The sequence below is a fragment of the Clarias gariepinus genome, chromosome 21, assembly GCF_024256425.1.
Source record: "Clarias gariepinus isolate MV-2021 ecotype Netherlands chromosome 21, CGAR_prim_01v2, whole genome shotgun sequence".
NCBI classification, from domain to species: Eukaryota; Metazoa; Chordata; class Actinopteri; order Siluriformes; family Clariidae; genus Clarias; species Clarias gariepinus.
Window position 1 is genome coordinate 13,012,497 of NC_071120.1, and position 19,322 is coordinate 13,031,818.

General features: G+C 37.6%; 1 protein-coding gene across 1 annotated transcript in view; it reads right to left on the bottom strand.

Annotated features, from left to right (window-relative positions):
- The window catches only part of cntrl (centriolin), a 34,970-nt gene extending 16,088 nt beyond the window's left edge, over positions 1–18,882 (bottom strand). Inside the window, exons 1-18 of the mRNA XM_053481278.1 lie at positions 18,238–18,882; positions 16,852–16,979; positions 16,592–16,722; positions 16,374–16,515; positions 16,102–16,288; positions 14,810–15,003; positions 13,210–13,329; positions 12,522–12,693; positions 11,971–12,089; positions 8,007–8,201; positions 6,555–6,708; positions 5,202–5,422; positions 4,917–5,093; positions 4,644–4,778; positions 3,477–3,622; positions 3,172–3,382; positions 1,131–1,286; positions 815–994 (exon numbers count right to left, since the gene is read on the bottom strand). Coding sequence (XP_053337253.1) covers positions 815–994; positions 1,131–1,286; positions 3,172–3,382; positions 3,477–3,622; positions 4,644–4,778; positions 4,917–5,093; positions 5,202–5,422; positions 6,555–6,708; positions 8,007–8,201; positions 11,971–12,089; positions 12,522–12,693; positions 13,210–13,329; positions 14,810–15,003; positions 16,102–16,288; positions 16,374–16,515; positions 16,592–16,722; positions 16,852–16,979; positions 18,238–18,355 — 2,886 coding nt within the window. The 5' untranslated portion in view covers positions 18,356–18,882. The remainder of the gene's footprint in view (positions 1–814; positions 995–1,130; positions 1,287–3,171; positions 3,383–3,476; positions 3,623–4,643; positions 4,779–4,916; positions 5,094–5,201; positions 5,423–6,554; positions 6,709–8,006; positions 8,202–11,970; positions 12,090–12,521; positions 12,694–13,209; positions 13,330–14,809; positions 15,004–16,101; positions 16,289–16,373; positions 16,516–16,591; positions 16,723–16,851; positions 16,980–18,237) is intronic.
- Positions 18,883–19,322: the final 440 nt, after the last annotated feature.

The window sequence follows — 19,322 nt, forward strand, 5'->3', positions numbered from 1 at the left end:
CTGCTGTTTGGCTTGATTGGTGGTTCATTTATCAATTCAATAAACACAAAAGAGCTCTTAACCAAGGGATAGAAATCAAAAACAAAACATGGGTTGCATGAAAGCAGGTACATGCTGTTAGTTTTTCCCTTGAATAACCACAGCTCTCTTAACCAGAACAGTTAACAACAGAACATTTACACTCACAAATATTTAAACTATTAAGTCAACATATATGAAAGGTTGTTAAAGATTATGAAAAACATTGAAACAACACAAAATCATTAAGGTGCAGCATATATGGTGGATGGTAAGTAATGCATACATGCACCATATTAATGCTGGGATAACTGCAGGCATTTTGTTGGCTTTAATATTCTCCAAAAATCCACTGAACCTATTAGGTTCATTAACAGAAACTGCAATTTTGCCAAGAGTGACGTTTTCGCTTTAGTATGTGACTGAGAGAAGCAATGTTTCATTGTTTATGTTCGACTATGTAATGCAGGCACTCTGTGGTGCGGTTGGCAAAAAAAGTAAAAGACCAAAGCTTCTAAGAGAAGGATATGTACTGTAATAGTTGTCAAAACCAGCATTTTGTTATAGACAACAGGGTATAGAAAAATGGTTTTCCAGAATCAGTAAAAGTCTGAAAATGGCGTTTATCAGTCTTTGTTGTGGAACTGATCACGTGTTTCTACTAGCACTGACTGGTTTTAATAGGATAACTTTAGACAAGTTTTAATGCTAGGTGTAATCCAGGCCAAAAACGACATTAACTAAATTCTGTGACTGCAAACACATAAAAGCAATGAAATGGTTTGCACATTTGTACCTCTGCTCTCTCCTGACTGATCCTCTGCACTGTGCTGTGGAGTGAGCGAAGCTGATCTGTGGCAGCATTTAGCTGCTCAGCAGCCAGTTGTTCAGCGATGGTGAAGGATTTCCTAAGCTCTCTTAACTCCAGCTCCAAGGATTGTAACTGCTCTTGTGTTAGAGTCTCCTCAGCCTTTACCTATGCACAAAGACAGAAAACAGATATGCAGCACACATTTGTTCAATGCAACTTATAGTATAAGTATAATTACTGTATACTTATATATTAATATGAAAAATCTTTGAGTGAACCTACATAGCACATGCTCACATACCTGTTTGTCTTGCTTCTTTAACTCCAAGAGCAAACCATCTTTTTCACTCTCGACTTCATGCAGATGCTGCAGTGTCAGGAACTGCTGCTCCTGTGCTTTCTGCAGCTCCTGCCTGAGATGGAGGAGCTCAGCCTCGTCCTCATGCCGTTCTGCTGCCTGTTGGGACTAAATGCATTAAAAATCACCAAACTAATTTTTATACAACTATATGAGGTAGGTTTTACTAGAATAAGAATTTTTGTCTTCTTAAAATACAGTGACTCAGCTGGCAAAGCTTCATTAACCCCGATGAGACCGAACCATACTCCTCTAAAGCCCTATTCGGACGGGACTAGTTTTGCAAACGACGTTCGAGTTTGAATTTTTTTCAGACGACGTCTGTCATTTCATGTATGCATTCAGACGGGACTAACATCCCCGTGTTTATTACGGAGGTAGAAGTGTCTGTGTTTTACATGTGGGCGTTGCACAAGATCACATGTCCACATCTACATCCATTATTGGTGCGCAAACTTGAATACCGGCACGCTAGTGATAGTACGGTAGCTCACGTTGAACAAAACACAAAAGAAAACGCGTTTAAAAAAAAAAAAATCCGGCAATAACAGACATTCGCATTCGGACGGGATTCGATTTCTCAGAGGACCTCCAAATTTGCTGAAAAACAGTAGGTAATTTGCTCTGGAATTTTTACAGAGGTCGGGTGAGAGAAAGACAGACATGGCAGATTTGGGCGGGATTAAAATCACAAAGTACGTCTGTAAAACAGAAATTTCTCTAACGACCCCCTGTAAAACTAGTCCCGTCCGAATCCGGCTTAACACACATACAATAAACACGGACTTCGAACATTTTCCACTCACTCGCACACATACAGTTTATTATATATAGTTTGTAAAAATCGTTTATATCTTTTGGTTGTTGTGCACCTTTTTAGTTTACTTTATTTAGTTTTGTATAATACACGTTTGCTTTATCTACTTGTTTGTGTTTGTCCTTTAGGCTCACCAGCCTTTTACCGCAACACCGACACAAAGATAAAAAACCTCCCGATTTTTGTAGCCACATTTAATATAAAATTAGCTGGTTGTTACACGGTAAAACCGACGCCATCTTTTCTATGTATTGACGGGTCTCCAGAGCCGTCGTTCAGTTATGGTCATGGGCGTTTCGTTTTCCGACACACGCTGTAGCGGTAGACCAATCATAAATCACCGCGCCATCTGACAAATCACAGCAGTGAGGGCTCAAGGAAAGGAGGGGTTTAGACAGACTGAATCTTCGAACTGCTTCACACGAGTCGTTTACATCATTTAGAAATGGGGTAAAATTAAATCTACTTTTGGAGAAAACTAAAGTGTTTTTTGACCTTGCATACATGTAAACCAGTTTTAAGAGACTCATTAAGCAATATTAGCAACCTTTAAAATGGCATAATTGGGGCACTTTAATAGCTCTGAATGTCTTCTCTTGAACAGAAACCTTGGTATTGCCTGTGAGTAGTGCATTTGTTGTTTAAAAGAATAAAGCACCATGGAGATGAGAAAACTGTGAGATAAAAGCAAGTCATTTTAAAGCTAAGAAAAAACACTCGGAGCCAAATTGTGGAATGACTGAAAAAAAAAAAAACACACTTGTGTATTACAAATGAGACATCAAACAGATGAGCCAAGGAAGGTAATAGCAGTTGACGACCAAGACGTGAAGAAAAAACTAAAAATGAGTCATATGAGTGATATCAACAATAACCTCCATAGGGCATTAATGAAATTATCACCATTCACCATTTGAAAAAAACAAATTATCTTGTAATTTGTGTAATGTCCATATACACCTTCATTCTATTTTCGGTGGCATTGGGGGGGAGGGAGGTACTACGCTAAAAAACAAATAATCCTCCCATAAACCAGAAGCAGCAATTCTGTTCATGCTGTGATGTGAAAAAACATTGTCTGTGTGCAAGAACTAAAAAAATGACTTCAATACTCCAAATATAAGACCAATTATATCGTCAGAGGACGGTGCAAAATACTAAACTCACCCTGGCCTGTTGAGCCTCTTCACATGCATTCTGGTATTTCTGCTGATAGTGTGTAAGCCTGTTTCTGAGAAAGGCCATCTCACGTGCCAGCCTATCCTGAGCACTCTGGGCCTCATCTCGTTCTCTCAACGCAGCAGACACTGTGAGATGCAGTTCTTCCTGTAGTTCAGCCAAGCTTTTACTCAGCACATCTCCAGCACCATTCGCTCTGCTGTTAGTTAAGCCCACATCCACATAATTAACATTTACCTCAGTATCATTTAAGAGATATAGATTTTTTTTTTAATACATTCATGATGTCACACCTCAGTTCCCCTGATCCCGTGGCAATGATTCTCTTCAGCCCCTGCAAACTCTTAGCCACTTGTTTAGGGCACAACAACTCACTCTTGCTCTGCTGCAAGTCTTTTTGCAGGACTTTGACCTTCTCCAATAGAACATCCTTCTCCCTCTACAGTAACACATGAACACATTATTGTGAAAAGTAAACAGTCAATCGTTGCTGATGGAGACAGCATTATGATTTATTTTAACAGGGTTTATTCAAGCAAACATACAAGGTAATGTTTAACCTAGGTCTTTCTGGTAACCATAACAGCACTAATGACAAGTTAATTAAGTTTCCCAAGAGCAGAGACTGGTCCCAAAAATTATTCAATGATACCCGAGTGTTTCCTTTTGGTAAACATTGAAATATACTTCTGTTAGCTGCTCATTTTCATGTAGTAACATAATAGTAATATAATTTTCCACCCTGAGCTTTATCTTGATTACAGAAGATCTCTTTCCCCTGAGCTGCAACCCTTACTGGAAAAATATGGTAGCTAGTTTCACATGTCTCAAAAGTCTCTTATGTGCTTGATAGGTATGAGTAAGATAGTGGATAAGAATTGGCCAGAGGATTAAACATTCTTCTTCTTTGTCTTTCGGCTGTTCCCTTTCAGGGGTCGCCACAACGAATCATCTGCTTCTATCTAACCCTATCCTCTGCATCCTCTTCTCTCACACCAACTAACTTCATGTCCTCTCTCACTGCATCCATAAATCTCCTCTTTGGTCTTCCTCTAGACCTCCTGCCTGGCAGTTCCACCCTCAGCATTCTTCTATCAATATGCTCACAATCTCTGATTGAATCTTGATGAATCTCAATCTCAATCTCTGAACATGTCCAAACCACCTCAATCTGGCCTCTCTGACTTTATCTCCAAAACAGCCAACATGGGTTGTCCCTCTGATTAACTCATTCTTGATCCTATCCATCCTTGTCACTCCCAAAGAAAACCCTAGCACCTTCATCTCTGCTACCTTCAACTCTGCCTTCTGTCTTTTCTTCATTGACACTGTCTCTAAGCAATAGAGCTGGTCTCACTGTCTGTCTTGTACACAAGAAGATTAAACACTGGGGTACAAAAACAAAAAAAACACCTATTGTGAACATAGCCAGAGAACTGCATCTGTCCATGAAAATGTACCTGCAGTGTGTTAAGTTGTTGCAGGAGATGAGTGTTCTCCAGTTCGCTCTCTGCAGCTAGCTGCAGCTGAGCCAGTGCATTTTCTTTAGCCTGTCTCTCCTTCTGCAGTTCAGCCTGCAGTGCAGATTGCTCTAGCTAGAAGTAAGAAGGTTACTGTAAGTATTTCAGTGCACTACATTCAATATACAAAGCATTATTTAGTGAACAGGAAGAAATCCTTTCACAATGGCACATATGATGATATCTAATTTCATCTAATCATCACAAAGCTACCTGACTAAGCCGCTGGAAACGACACAGCTCGTCCTTCAGGTGGCTGGCCTTAGAGTCCCTCTCTTGCAGCTGAGCCTCCAGTTCAGCTTCATAGGCACTGACCTGACCTTGAGCCTCCTTCAGCTCTATATTTTCCATTCGGAGAGCTTGCAACTCATCCTGGTGCTGCAACAGATCCTACCAAAAAAACAAAAACCATTTTACTTTTTTCATGCAGTTTACACAACTGGTAATTCTGGTCATCAAATCTAGTCTTATAGCTGCACAAAAATATCTCCATCAAACCTTCTTTGTGTTGTCACATATCTGGGCTACTTGCTGCAGTCGACTGAGCTGCTGATCTTTGTCCCAAAGGAGTTGCTGTAAAGCATCTTTATCCTTCTGGAGACGTAAACAGTCAAATTGGGCCTGTCGAGCCTGATCCTTTACCCCATGCAGGTAGTCCTGAAGGCCAGAGATAATGCCCTCTAGATCCTTCTTCAGTGCTTCATTGGCTGCTATCTGACCTGCATGAGAGAAAATAATCGGAAACCAAATATTTTCAGTTGAGTTTCTAATCTAGATTTTGCTAACATGGAAGGTCATGTTATAATGAATAATGCAAAGTCAACCCTATTAATCCCATACTAAAACTCAAGAGTCCCAAACTAATACTCAACCAACTGACCAACCAAGATGTTTATACTGAAATATTAGAAATTAAGTGTACAGACTTTAATCATTGACAAAGACAAATGCACTTTCGTTTATATTTTAAACTACAGCATATAAAGCAAAACACAATTAGATAACTGCATAGATAAGTAGGTAAACATTTGGAATATTGGTAAATACATAATACATACACACAGGGCACTTTATTAATATTCCACATGTACACCTACTCATCTATGCAGTTATCTGATCAGCCAACTGTACAGCACCAGGACAATGCATAAAATCACACAGATACGAGCCTGTGTCCATGTCAAGTAGTGATAGTGAAAATGTGACCTGGGTCATTTAGTAGTACTGTAAGTTTACTCAAAATAGTGCAAAAAATTTTTTAAAAAGAATTTGCGGATGTTGTTGAGAGATATCATCAGTAAACAGCCAGATTGGTTTGAGCTACAGGCACTCAGATAACCAGTCTGTACAACTGTGGTGAGCAGAAAAGTATTTCAGAATGCACAACATGTGAAAACACTGGGAGGAAGAGGTACAACAGCAGGAGACCACATCGGGGTCAACTAAGAACAGAAAGTGAGGCTGCAGTGGCTTTCCCAGCCACCCGCTCTGAATCCAACAGAATAGCTTTGGGATGAGGTTGAATAGGAGATACACAGCACTTAAGTGCACTTGTGTGATGCAATCATGTCAAAAAGGACCAAAATTCAAAGGACTCAATCTAATAAAGTGCTCAGTAAGTGTAGTTTGTCAGTACATGATTGCTGTGTCGTTATTATTTCGGTATACTACTAATTAAGTGGTTGGGGAATTCTCTATGCCTGGCACTCAGCAGTCAAACAAATCCACACAGCAGGAAACGATTCAGCACAACCCATGTTATAAAATCTTCTTCTGTCTGCAGCTTGAAATAGCATCTTTCCATTCATTCATAACAATTAGACATCATAACTATGTCAGAACATCTCTCACCGTCAGTAAGCTGTTGCTCCAGATCTTTGATCTCTTGTGTCTCCTCGGCGATGCGACTGAGCATGTCATCCAGTCGGCCTTCCAACTCATGCTGCTTCCTGCTCATGATGGCCAGCAGCTGATTCTTACTGGCTAACTGTGCCTTCACATGAGCCTGTTAAAAAAGCAGAAGAAAAAGAGTTTGTACATAAAAAATCTGGTTTCAGTATATGCTCCCACTGCAGTCTTTACCATAGGCAGTTACCATTTAACCCGAAAAAAAAACAAACAAACAAACAGAAAAAGAATATTTAAGAGAGTGACAACTGCTAATAAATGAAAATCAGGACATATAGATCCACTTTCTTAGTGTTACATAAAACATAGTCCTGTATTATACATGTGTTACACGGTGTTATTAAAATTTCCACTATCACAACATTAACAAATACAGTTTTTTTACAAACACAAAAAAGGCTTTGTGTTACTGTTCATGCCCTATTCTTATTACATTGTGGCAGGGTAGTCTATTTTTAAAAATCAAATATTTGTCATATTTCAAAAAGCAAACGGTTGTCATAAAATTTTATGAATCATACAGATAGTGAAAAGGAAGAATGTTATTTGAGCCAGGATATCTGAATCAAACACTTTTTATCATCAAGCAAAAAAATAAATGTTCCTTTAAGCATGAAATAATGGCATGTACACAGCATTGTGAAAACACATAACATGCAACCGTATAACTATGCACCCCTCCCTAACTTTGCTGGGGTACTTACTAACGTAAAGTGGCTGACACAAATACAAATCCTGCTTTTCTTCTATTACTGGCTGAAGTGAGGCTGCATGTAGGCTGTGTGCTGACAGTTAGCATTTCCTGTCTCTCTGATCCTCTCCTTGTCCTTGCAGACTTTTAGCCACAAAGTTCTTGCTAGTAGACTTTAGCCATAGTACAGGGTTTTCCCCTGCTTTGCACTTCATCACCCCACCTCCCGAACCATCTCACACACGCGCACACACACACACACACACACACACACCACACTGTTCCTCTGTATTCTCCCCCTCTCTCTTCAGCTCCTGCTTTGAATCAACACAGGAAACTCTCAGTCCAACCAATCACTGCCTTTAACCCAGCTATGACAATACCCCTAAAAAAACTATTTAAGCTCCACCCAAATTCCCTACAGAACGACTCTTCCCATTTCCTTAAAGAGACACAAACAAAGTAGTATTTCGCTGCCGCTTTCAGTATTCTTTTTAGACACCTCTGGTTATCTGTGTATTCCACTGGGAGGCAGGGCTTGTTTGCCATGGTGTGGAACCAAGGCAACATTCAGGATAGTTGCTATCATCAAGGTTGCAGGCAGAGATATTTTTAGCAGTCAAATCACCTTTTGTTTTTAATTCAACATTTCCAGGAGATTAATGATGACAAAATCTAGTGTCTGAGGTAGAGGTTTTACTTACGTGTCTGAGGTCCTCTGGCTTTAATGTGTGCAGTAAGCTCTGGAGCTGGTCCAGCTCCCCTTGAGCCTCACTGAGTTCAGAGCTCTGTCTATCCAGCTGCTTCTCCAGGGTCACCGCCTCCTGCTGCATCTCGCTCAGCTTCTGGATCTTCATGTGCAGCTGTTGTCTAAGATTATCCTTCTCAGCTTCTGTAATCTGTATAAGGCCACATGCACTGTTAATTTGTCTCGAGCTAACCTTGGGTCTTTATCATGTGGGGAAAGGGAATCAGGATTACAATAACTGTTGTGATAATCCAGCATTAAAATGAATCATAATAATATTATTATACAGATCATCATAATACATTCCAGTGCCATGAAAAAGTATTTGTCCCTTCCTAATAGTTTTTTTTTTTTTTTTTTGCATATGTGTCACAAATGAATGATTTAGATCATCAAACAAATTTTAATATTACACCAAGATAGCGCGAGTAAATACAAAATGTAGTTTTTAAATAATTAATTCATTTATTAAGGGACAAGCTGCCCAAGCCGACCTGGCCATATGTCAAAAAAATTGCCCCTTTCTTGCAAAATCATGAATGAACTGCGATGTTTGGAAAGCTGAGTTATATTTTACTTGCCACACCCAGACCTGATTACTGCCAGACCTGTTGAATCAAGAAATCATTTGAACCAGTCCAGCAATATGAAGCATCTAAAAAGGCAACACAATCTGAATAAATACAAGAACAGTCTGGAAAGGGTTATAAGGGTTATAACACTATTTATAAGGCTTTGAGACCTGGACGACTTGCCATAGTTGATTAAACCATGTTTTTTCCATTAATAAATAGAATAACCTTAAAAAATGAATTTTGTATTTACGCATGTTATCTTTCTGTAATATTTATATTTGTTTGAAGATTTGAATCATTTAAGTGTAACAAATATTAAAAAATAAAATAAAAAAACAGGATGGCACATAATATATACAGTGCTGGGAAAAATTAACACTTTTTTTTTTTTTTTTTTTTTTTTAATATAGCCAACTGACAAGTGGGTGGAACATGTGATATATATTGGCACCTTCATGAAATGAAATGAAAAATAAATGAACAAACAAACAAACAAACAAATAAATAAATAAATAAAAAACAGTATTAACTACACACTAAACCTACTTTCTATGTGAAAAAATAGGTGTATACTTCTGATTACAAATATTTATTTCATCTTCTCAAAAGATATGTACCTGAATTATGGATATTTTTATGAAATAATCAAATAAAATACAATTTGCAATTAATTATTGCAAAAAAATAAGCTATAAGGCTGCACACATGTAAAAACCCCCTAATCCATTACTATAATAAATAAAAACACTATTTTAACACAAAGCAAACAAATTTCTTGTTGATGTACACACTCCCTATTCAATTAACAAATCATGACGCAGCATTGAAAATGCATAAAATCAAGTAGATGCAGGTCAAAGGATTCAGTTAATTTTCACATTAAACATCAGAATGGGGAGGAATGTGATCACAGCGCATTGTTTAATTAGTAGTTTAGTATTTTTACATAAAATAAATAAAATCCAGTAAGAAGCAGTTGTTGATGAGAGAGACCAGAGAAAAATGATTCAAGCTGACAGGAAGACTATTTTAATTTAAACAAACACAACTTACAAATTTGATCAGAAAAAGTATCTCACATACGCAGCATGACAAAAAAATTAAAAGCAGACGACCACATCAGGCTCCACTGATGTCAGCCAATTTCATATTGAAATATCAAGTATCAGTGGCTCAGTAGGCAAAGACTCATTAAACCTGGTCAATTGAAAACTGGAATAAGACTATGTGACCAATCTTAAATTATATAGACTAATCAGCCACAATACTAATACCTCTGTCAGGTAAATTGACCTCTGTGGGGACCAGAGGCTAGGATGTCAGGTAGAAAGGCATCAGAGCACTCAGTGCATCACACCTTGCTGCATATGGGGCATAGCAGACCTACAAATTCCCCAGATGTGCAGGACAAATAAGTCTAATCAATGGAGGCCCCACCTTACTGAGGCCCCATGTACAGTGTTTAAAGGAACTGCTGCTAACATCCTGGTGCCAGATACAACAGCACACCTTCAGAGGTCTTGTGGAGTCATGTCACTTGAGCAATCACAGCTGTTTTGCTGGCACAAGGGGGGCTTGCACAACAGTGGCTTATTGTTATTTTATTGTTAATTTTATTGGATTAGATTATTAGATTAGATTTAACTTTATTGTCATTACACATGTACAAGGCAACGAAATGCAGTTTGGGTCTAACCAGAAGTGCAATTAGCAGAAAGTGCAGGATAAAGGTATAAGTTCTAAGTACACCTAAAAGGTATATGTGCAGAGAGAAGCTATGGGTAACTATTACAGAATGATACTGTGTGGGCATAATATACAGGTTGCTAGTAACTATAATTATAAATCTACAATGGATAAACTATATATACATACAAGTTGCTATTAACTATATTCACGAATTTGCAAATAGATATGAACACAATATACAGGTTGCTATTTTCTATAGACAGGAATTTACAAGTAGACATGTGCGAATATATACTCAGTCGGAAGTTTACAAATGTATTGTGCGTGGATATTTTCAAACAGGTATGTACATTTTAGTGCAGTCCATATTAAATAGTGTAATGGTAATGGGAAGAGTATAGGTGTGTGAGGTGTGGGCAGGTGTCAGTGGGGGGCAGAGTTCAATAAGGAGACAGCTCTGGGAAAGAAGCTGTTCCTCAGACTGCTGGTTCGTGACCTGGGACACCTGATGCGCCTACCAGAAGGCAGGAGAGAAAACAGTTTGTGGGCGATCGCTGTGCATTTATGGTTGACCGCTGTGCATTCACTAAGAAACACCAACCAAAAATAAGGGGGCAGAAGTCACCTAAGAACAAAAAGATGCTCCACTGAACTCAATGTCAAGGTTCATGATACCAGTTTATGTCTTGTGTTTCATTATAGGCACCTTATAATGCTGGAATTATGTATCATATGGTAAACTGCAAACATAAATAGATGCACAGGGTCAGCAACAACACTCAGATAGGCTCAAGTATTTGAATAATGGTTGATTGGAATTAATTTGTACTAGGGAAAAATACCAATCCCACTACATTACCACCAGCAGGAGGAGCCACCAACAGTTAACCGTAGCGTTTCCTCAAATCACATGCTAGCTACTGTGCACTCCTCTATATACACACACTTTGAACCTAAACAGACAGTATTGTTTGGGGTTGTCTGGGATGACTGATTCAGCAGAAAAAACACAGTTTATAATTAGCATTACAATAACACTGGTAAGGTGTTAGATTTGACAATTCGCTGTATGCCTATTAGTTCTTTTTTGTTTTGTTTTGTATTTTGATTACTTTGGCTACAATTTTTCAGTGGCATCCCCAAGAAACACCGTTTCTGTATATGATTTTTACCGTATAATTGTCTAAATGTTGCATGCAAGCAAATATTGACAATAAAATCTGCATATTGCTGCAGCAAAAATTAAGATTTATGTTGACCATACAAAGTTTTTCATACTGCCTACTGAATGTCAGTGAGTCTCAGATTCCTGCTCTTGGTTGTCAGGAGTAAAACTCTATGTAGTCTTCCACTGTTGTAACTAACACTTCTAAACACCCCCACACCCCCAACAATCACTAAAACTGCATGTTTTTTTCAGGAGGTTAGTAGTTTTTAAAACACAAACTAGTCCATCTGGCACCAATAACCATGCCACAGGTTTTCCCCATTCTGATACTGTATGTAAACATTAACCAAAGTATTGTATTGTAGTGACCTGTATCTGCTTGAGTGCAAGAATGAGTCACACTGCTGCCACACCATATATACCTTATATACAGTATAATGAGCATGATAAAAAAAAAAATCTAATTTGGATAGTTTTAAAACACTCACTCGTTTTTGAGATGCTGCTTCTTCTAGTTGTTGCAGCTCCTCACTGGCTCTCAGGATCTGTCGCTCTGTAAACTCCATCTCCTTGCGAAGCTGCTGTAGACGCTCCTCTGCTATAGCCACTGCATGTATTGTATACAAAAAAAATTGTTTACTAACCAATGCAGTAACAGAATCTTAAAATAGATACATTGGTTTTATTAATATAACTGATGTCACAGGCAGTAGCTCTGGGTGTAACATTTATTAAATAGTAAATTTATGCACTTCTGCTAGAATTTTAGGGTCTTGTAATTCACGTTAATGTATTGCAATGTACATTATAACAGGAATTAAATTGACTTGTAGATAAACCACTAAAACTGTGATTTGTGATGTTATGTGATAAACAAAAATACACTCCAGGTTGTGTATTTAAACAAAAAATATTTCACACACGGGTGGAATATGCTGACACTATATACCATATAGCAACAAGCTTTAGTCTGCTTTAGCCCTAACTGCTGTAAACAAACAAACAAAAAACAACAACTGTACTCTTTGGATGCCGGTACCTTTTGCCAAGTCATGGCTAGACTCCTCCTCCAGTTTGTCTGTATCCATGACACCTCCTGTGGCCAGACGTCTGTCCCCTGCATCGACATTGTCTAATGTAAATGTATTCCTTTTGTGGCGGGCTTTTCCAATGTATGGACTCTCACCCAGCACATCTTCTGCCCTCAGGTCCTGAACAGCACATGCATTTCAATTCAATATAAATTTTATTTATATAGCGCTTTTAACAATGGTTATTTTCTCAAAGTAGCTTCACAAAATAAAATATCATCATGATGCATCAGGATAACAGACTGCTAGATAGAATAGATAGAACTGCTCAAAAATCTGCAGTACAATATAGAATCAGTGCTATACGTTATGTGTAAATGTGCACACTTGGCTGCTACATGGCTAGCTTGATTAATAATTAATAATTTTAAATTTTATATTTTTTGTATGAATATTAAGGATTAAAATGGGGACAGGGGACAGGTTTTCATGGTCAAGTTCCATTTGCACCTCATTGTTTAAATAGTGTGCTGCTAAAGTGTCTTAACATGCTACACTGCCCTCACCATTCCTATGTGGGTATGGCAAACTGAGTAAATGTAAGATCTGAAAAAGTGGCTGGTACTGTATATAAAAGGAGATGACCATTTTGTAAATGCACAAGCATATTTAAAATCCAGTCTTGATAAAGCTTACATGATTAGGATAAAACGGAAGTGGTTCAAACTTAGTATCTATCTTATGAAAAGCCAGTTCTTGCTCAAGCTCATACTGCTTCTGGCAGGCCCGAGTCAGCTCCATAGTCTTCTGCTTAAGCTGGAAAAAAAATTGGGTGTATTTAAGCGCCAATACTTCAGGTACAAAGCATTTAATATAGAACATAAACTGCACTGCAAACATATTCCACAAAGGCCACTGGACATATTCAGTGCAGATGTAAAATGCATGTACGTATCTGATCTAACAACTTGACTTATACATGCAGAGAGTATTGCAGCATGCTTACAAGGACATTACATCACTCACATCACTCTAAGTAACTACCTGGTGGCACAGGAGAAAGTCATGACATTTCACTTCACTAGGACTTCGGGAACTGGTTGGTGATTGATCTAACAAAAACTGATTGGACACAAATAAATACCTTGTAGAAAGAATCCAGCAGGGAAGCGGGAAATGAAGGCTGAGAATGTAGCATGAGAAAGCAGCATACAGACAGAAATGGCATGCACAGATTACAAGAGAACATGCATGTCTGATAAGATTGTAACAAAAAACATAGAAATAAAATGTACAGACAGCTGACAAAGTTTAAATCGTGGCTGTTATGCTGTGCAAGCCTGTTTATTCACTCTGCTGGCGTGTGTCATGTCTGCTTGTGCCCTTGAAGAATGAGTCACTGCCAACAATACACAAAGCTCATCTGACTGATCACCTTTAACCTGTGATTAAACATATATATCACAACGGGCAGGACAGCTTCTAAGACAGCTATATCTACCTATTAAGGATGGGAATTACCAGAGACCAACTGGCACGATATTATCATGACACCGATTCATATTGTCATTGTGTAACTATCATCATTTCATAAGTATCCTGATTTTATGTTTTTTTTCTTATTTTGTTACAAATTAAAACCCTTAAACATTAAAGCAAGTGAGTCACAACTTTTATATAACATTACTAGTTTTGTACTTTAGCGTTATTCGATAGGTTCACAACTGAATTGAACTTGACTGATTAAAGGTAGCCTGTTCCTTATACTGTAGCATTAGTTCTTCTCTAAAAACCAAGGGCAGCATCTAAACAATACAAAGTTAGTTTAAATACTGTTCTTATTAAGACACTTTATATATTTTTTTTCCTTTGTCACCTGTCAATACAATAAAGGCAATCAAGACATATGGAAATTATAATACTAAGATAAACACTATACACTGCACTCAATTATGTTCACAAAGCAGTACCAGTTGTATATACGGTATATTCAGTATTTAACACTACCTTTAAAGCAGCTGACAGACAGATGTCTATAGAAAGTAGTGAGAAAGGAAGAAGAAATTGGCTAGTAAAAAAAAAAAAGAAGAAGAAGGGAATCAAGTGCAAGGAGAGATTGTCTTTATGATAAATTGGTTTAACAGTACGCTGTTTTTCGTAAACAGGCAAATTTGTAAACACACAAAAGTTTAATCTCGGTTACCACAATTTGAAAATTGGCATAACAAAGTTGTTTCATATTATAAACTCAAATATTATCGTTAGCACTGAGGGACAAGACAGCTCTGTTACACACCAGTTCGGACTTGGTGTCCAGCTCCATTTCAAGCTGTTCCTGTCGCTGCTGTTGCTCCTGACTTTGCTGCTTTAGGCTTTCCTGCAGCTTCTCTTGATGTTCCAAGTCCTTTAAAGCTACAGCTTTCTCCTCCTGAAGTTGTTCTATCTCTGCTCCTCTTTCCTCCAGCTCCTGCTCCAGACGCTCTACCTCCTCTACAACCCAGCAGCACAGGTGAGAGTAGCCGAACACAGGGCTGCAAAATGACTTTTTATAATAATCATAATGTCTACTTTTGTAATTTTTGATTAAACAAATCATGACAATAACGGAAATAATTAGATCGTCTGTGCAAAGTATTATCCACTTACATACTCATAACTTTCAAATCATGGGTGTCGCCCTTTAGCATCAATGATAGCTTTGTGGTCGTTGTGATCATTGTGGATGAGCGTTTATTCTCTTATGTTAAAAAACTGCCAATTCTACTTGGCAAAATGCCTTCAGGTCCTTTAAATTCTTGGTTTGTCTTGCATGAACTGGCTGTTAGCATCTGAGTTAATGATTGTAATAAACGTATCTATTTTTGTTTAATCTTCCCTGCACTGCATGTACTGAAACTAAAGTATCCCTTTTTAAAGAGATTTTAGCTAAAGTTGTCTGTAAGTTCCCTAAGAATCCCAATTTGCTGGTCTACCTGACCATCGCTTTGTGTCAACAAAACCACTTTTTTTTCAGAGTTTTTTTTTTTTTTTAATAGGTATATATTCTTAATTCCTTTTCCTTATATATAAAATAAACTACCATTTTTTTTAAGCTCCTTTGACAGCCATGTTAGTACATAGCTGGATGAAATATGCATACGTAGGTCTACACTCAAATAGCTCAAAAACCCATTGGCTATTTATACACAGACACTAATTACAGTCAAGTTAAGTGTGGACCCATTTAAATCAGTGTCTGTCAACTTGGGTGTATAATATAAGGTCAAACACTTATACAGTAGGTATTAAAAATTTAGATCAGAGTAATTTGAGTGCTTTCCGTTATCTTTTTTATTTTAGCAATGGCTCACATAATAATGTGATAACTGGATAAAGAAAATAATTTCTGTCTAATCGGTCATAAACAGCAGATATTTCACAAATTTCGCCAGGGTATGTAAACTTACTAGCAGAACTATAAATAACATTAAGTCCGAGATGTATCACAATTATAACCAACTTTGCTGAAGCAATAACAACCTGAACTTTATCAAATAGCATATTTCCCCCTTCATTCACAGGAGACTGTGGCCAGAAGTAACTGTATACCAGCATGAAAGCGTTGATGTGCATTTTCTCGCTCCTGCGTGCTGATTGGCTCTCCGTCCAGAAACTCCAGTGACCTCAAATGGAAGACTAAGAAAAGGCGGTAGTGCGGAAGGTCAGACACAGGATTCTCTGCTAATGTCAGCTCAGTTAGGCTTTTTAAAAGCTTTAACTTGGCAAGCTCATGAAGCTAAAAGGCAAAAGAGGATGAAAGTTAGGTTGAGGCATGCACAAATATTTGCTAAATATTGTAGGAAGAATGAGAAAAGACTAACAGAAAATATCTTATTTTTCTGAAGGTTTAGCTTCTGAAGGGATCTAAGTTTCTTCCCCAACCACACCGGCACTTGTTCAATGTTATTGTTGGAGAGATTCAGAATCTGTAGGTTTGCCATTTGCTCTAGTCCTTCTATTTTCCTGCATGACAGAAAACTAAAATTTAATTAAACAACATTTCAATTGAATCAAAACTTATATCAGAAAAATTACTTACTTTATTCTGTTATTAGAAAGGTGCAGCTCTCGTAACTGATGAAGCCTCTCCAATTTCTCAATTTTTTCAATGATGTTGTTACTAAGGTTGAGAACCTGAACACGGTCACACTTGTCCAAATTCTCAATGTACTTAAAGATAAAAAGCACATGTGAAAATATATAACATACAATGAAAATATATAATATATAACTGAACACAGACTTGATGGAATATGTTATAATCAGTAAGTTTATGTTGAAGAATGTTGTCATTCTTACCCTGAAGCATTTATCTCCATGAGTAGTGGACAGATTTAAGGAGCGCACAAGGGATAAATTGTCTTGCTTGCTCAACTTCTTAATAAAGTCTTCTGTAATGTACCGTGTTCCTGTACATTTTATTTTATCTACAAACCAAATGAAAGTAAGTGAACGTGCCAGCAGTATTACAACCTTAATCATGGAAAGCTAGGAAATGACAAAAAAGCAAATGATTGACACACTTATAGTACTGCACTTATATGAATTCATGTATTCATCATCAGTAACCACTTTATCCTGTTCCAGATTATGGGAACACACACAGACATTCACACTCATACAGTACACGCATGTTCCCAACTAAAGAGCAGGGAAGTGTAGCTATTACACCTTCCAGCAGTTTTCTGTCAAACCCAGACTGACACAAGCTATTTCTTGTTGGGTTGGGTGTTTATGATCGTATTTTTTTTTTTAATGAATGAACATCCATGTTCTTTTTAAAAGCAGATTTTATTACTATATAATGTTAAGTGTCAGCATTCGTTCCAGAGGCAAGTTCTTAAGGCAAAATTTCGTATTGCAAAACAAATTTTCCCATAGGAAATAATGTAAATGCATATAATCCGTTACAGCCAGACAAATCATATTATAATATAATCATATTTTTGCATATAAAATAGATTAAACCATTTATAAAAGACATGTGAATTAAGTAAAATATAAAATAAATAGACATTAAACCTCACTTAACCTAAATTTATGATTTCTCTCAGCACCGGCTGCTTTAAAAATGAAAATTAAAGTGGTTGCCTTTTCTTCTTGCTTACTGTCCTTGCTAATATTCCTGGGACCCAGGGTGCTATTTCTTTACTAAATCCAGAAAAAAACCCTCAGAATAAAATACATAAACTTGCTTCACTTGGCTTTCCACTGATGCAAAAAGGTTTTGAACAGATTTGTGAGGTGAGGTGAGGTGAGGTGTTTAATTGGTTTTCACTTAAAAAGTGCCACCTCACAGCATCAGCAATCAATACTAAGCTCAGGTTGCAAGTTTCCTCAGGGTTGTCTGGTTTCTTTCCACCACCTTGAATATCATAAACTGCCTCTAGGTGTGAAAGTGTGTGCCCATAGGGTGCGCTAAAAAAGCGCTTGTGCCCTATCTGGCGTGAATTTTTCAGCCTTGTGTCCCAGTTTAGGCTCTGGATCCACCAGGATGCTCACTGGTATATAAAGCCGTTTCCAAAGATGAATGAATGAATATCACATGCTGCTCCTTATCCAAACCCTCAGTATAAAAATTTTGAAGAAATACAGAATCACTGCATAACTGTAAGATTTGTCTACAGACAGTTCTGTCTCGCTGTGTAAGGAATATATATTAGGATGATATGAGGTGTAGTTTACCCTTCTCACTGTGCTCAGCTGCTGTGAGACTTAGGTTGTGGTCAGGAGGAGAAGCTGAGCTCAACACCTTCAGTCCCTCCACAGACCAGGCTCTGTGTGAATCACTTATCCGCTTCATAGTGACCTGATAAAAAAGCACAATGCTAGGTTTCAGGGTTAGCTAGCTCGCTAAACACATGAGCTCGCCTTCACAACACAAACTACCTCGTGTAAAAAAAAACCTCAATATTCCGTATACTAGCGCGTTATAACTCAGCTACGTCATAGCTTTAGTCTTCTGATAATGAGTATTATAATTTCGGATAGTGACTTAGTTAACTAGCTACAGTAAACCCCTGAACTCAGTTGGCTAGCGTGTTTAACTAAACTAATTAGGCTGCTAATTAACCGCTCCACCTGTCCCCGAATAGTTTAATAACATGAACTAATCAGGTCGCTATCTCCTTATAAACTTTAGCCTCACTGTATCGCCATTTACGTAGCATTAGTTTTTTTTAGAAGCTGTTAGCTCGGTTAAGAAGCAGCATTGCCAGCGTGCTGTCCATGTTTCCATGGAGACTGAGCTACACAGCGGGACAGAGGTAATGCCGTTTAACGGTAACGCTGTATTTGTGCATTTCTGCAGCTGTGGGTGATTTCTTAAACATTTCTTGGAGGTGGAAACAAAAACAAAACAGGCAGTCTCTTAATAGCCTGATTGGTTAAAAGTTTTGTGGTTTGTGACAGTATTTATTTATTAACACATCCTCAGTTCAGATAATGATTGAGCTCTGTGGGTTTAACGCACTCGAAAATAAGCCAATAAACTTCTGTCAAAATAAGAGTCCGAACAAAATAAAAGGTGAAAATCTGTAATATTTTTAATGGAACACAAAACAGACAAATTACATTATTAAACGAAGCCAGTACAAAGTATTAACGTGCTTATAGCATTATCAATACCTATGTTTTAGAATATACTAGCATAATTCGCGTTGACAGAAAAATAGTTATTATTATTATTATTATTATTATTATTATTTATTTATTTTTTTTTTAGAAAGGTTAAAGCTAAAAATAAGCTGATCAGTTTTAATGTAATCCAT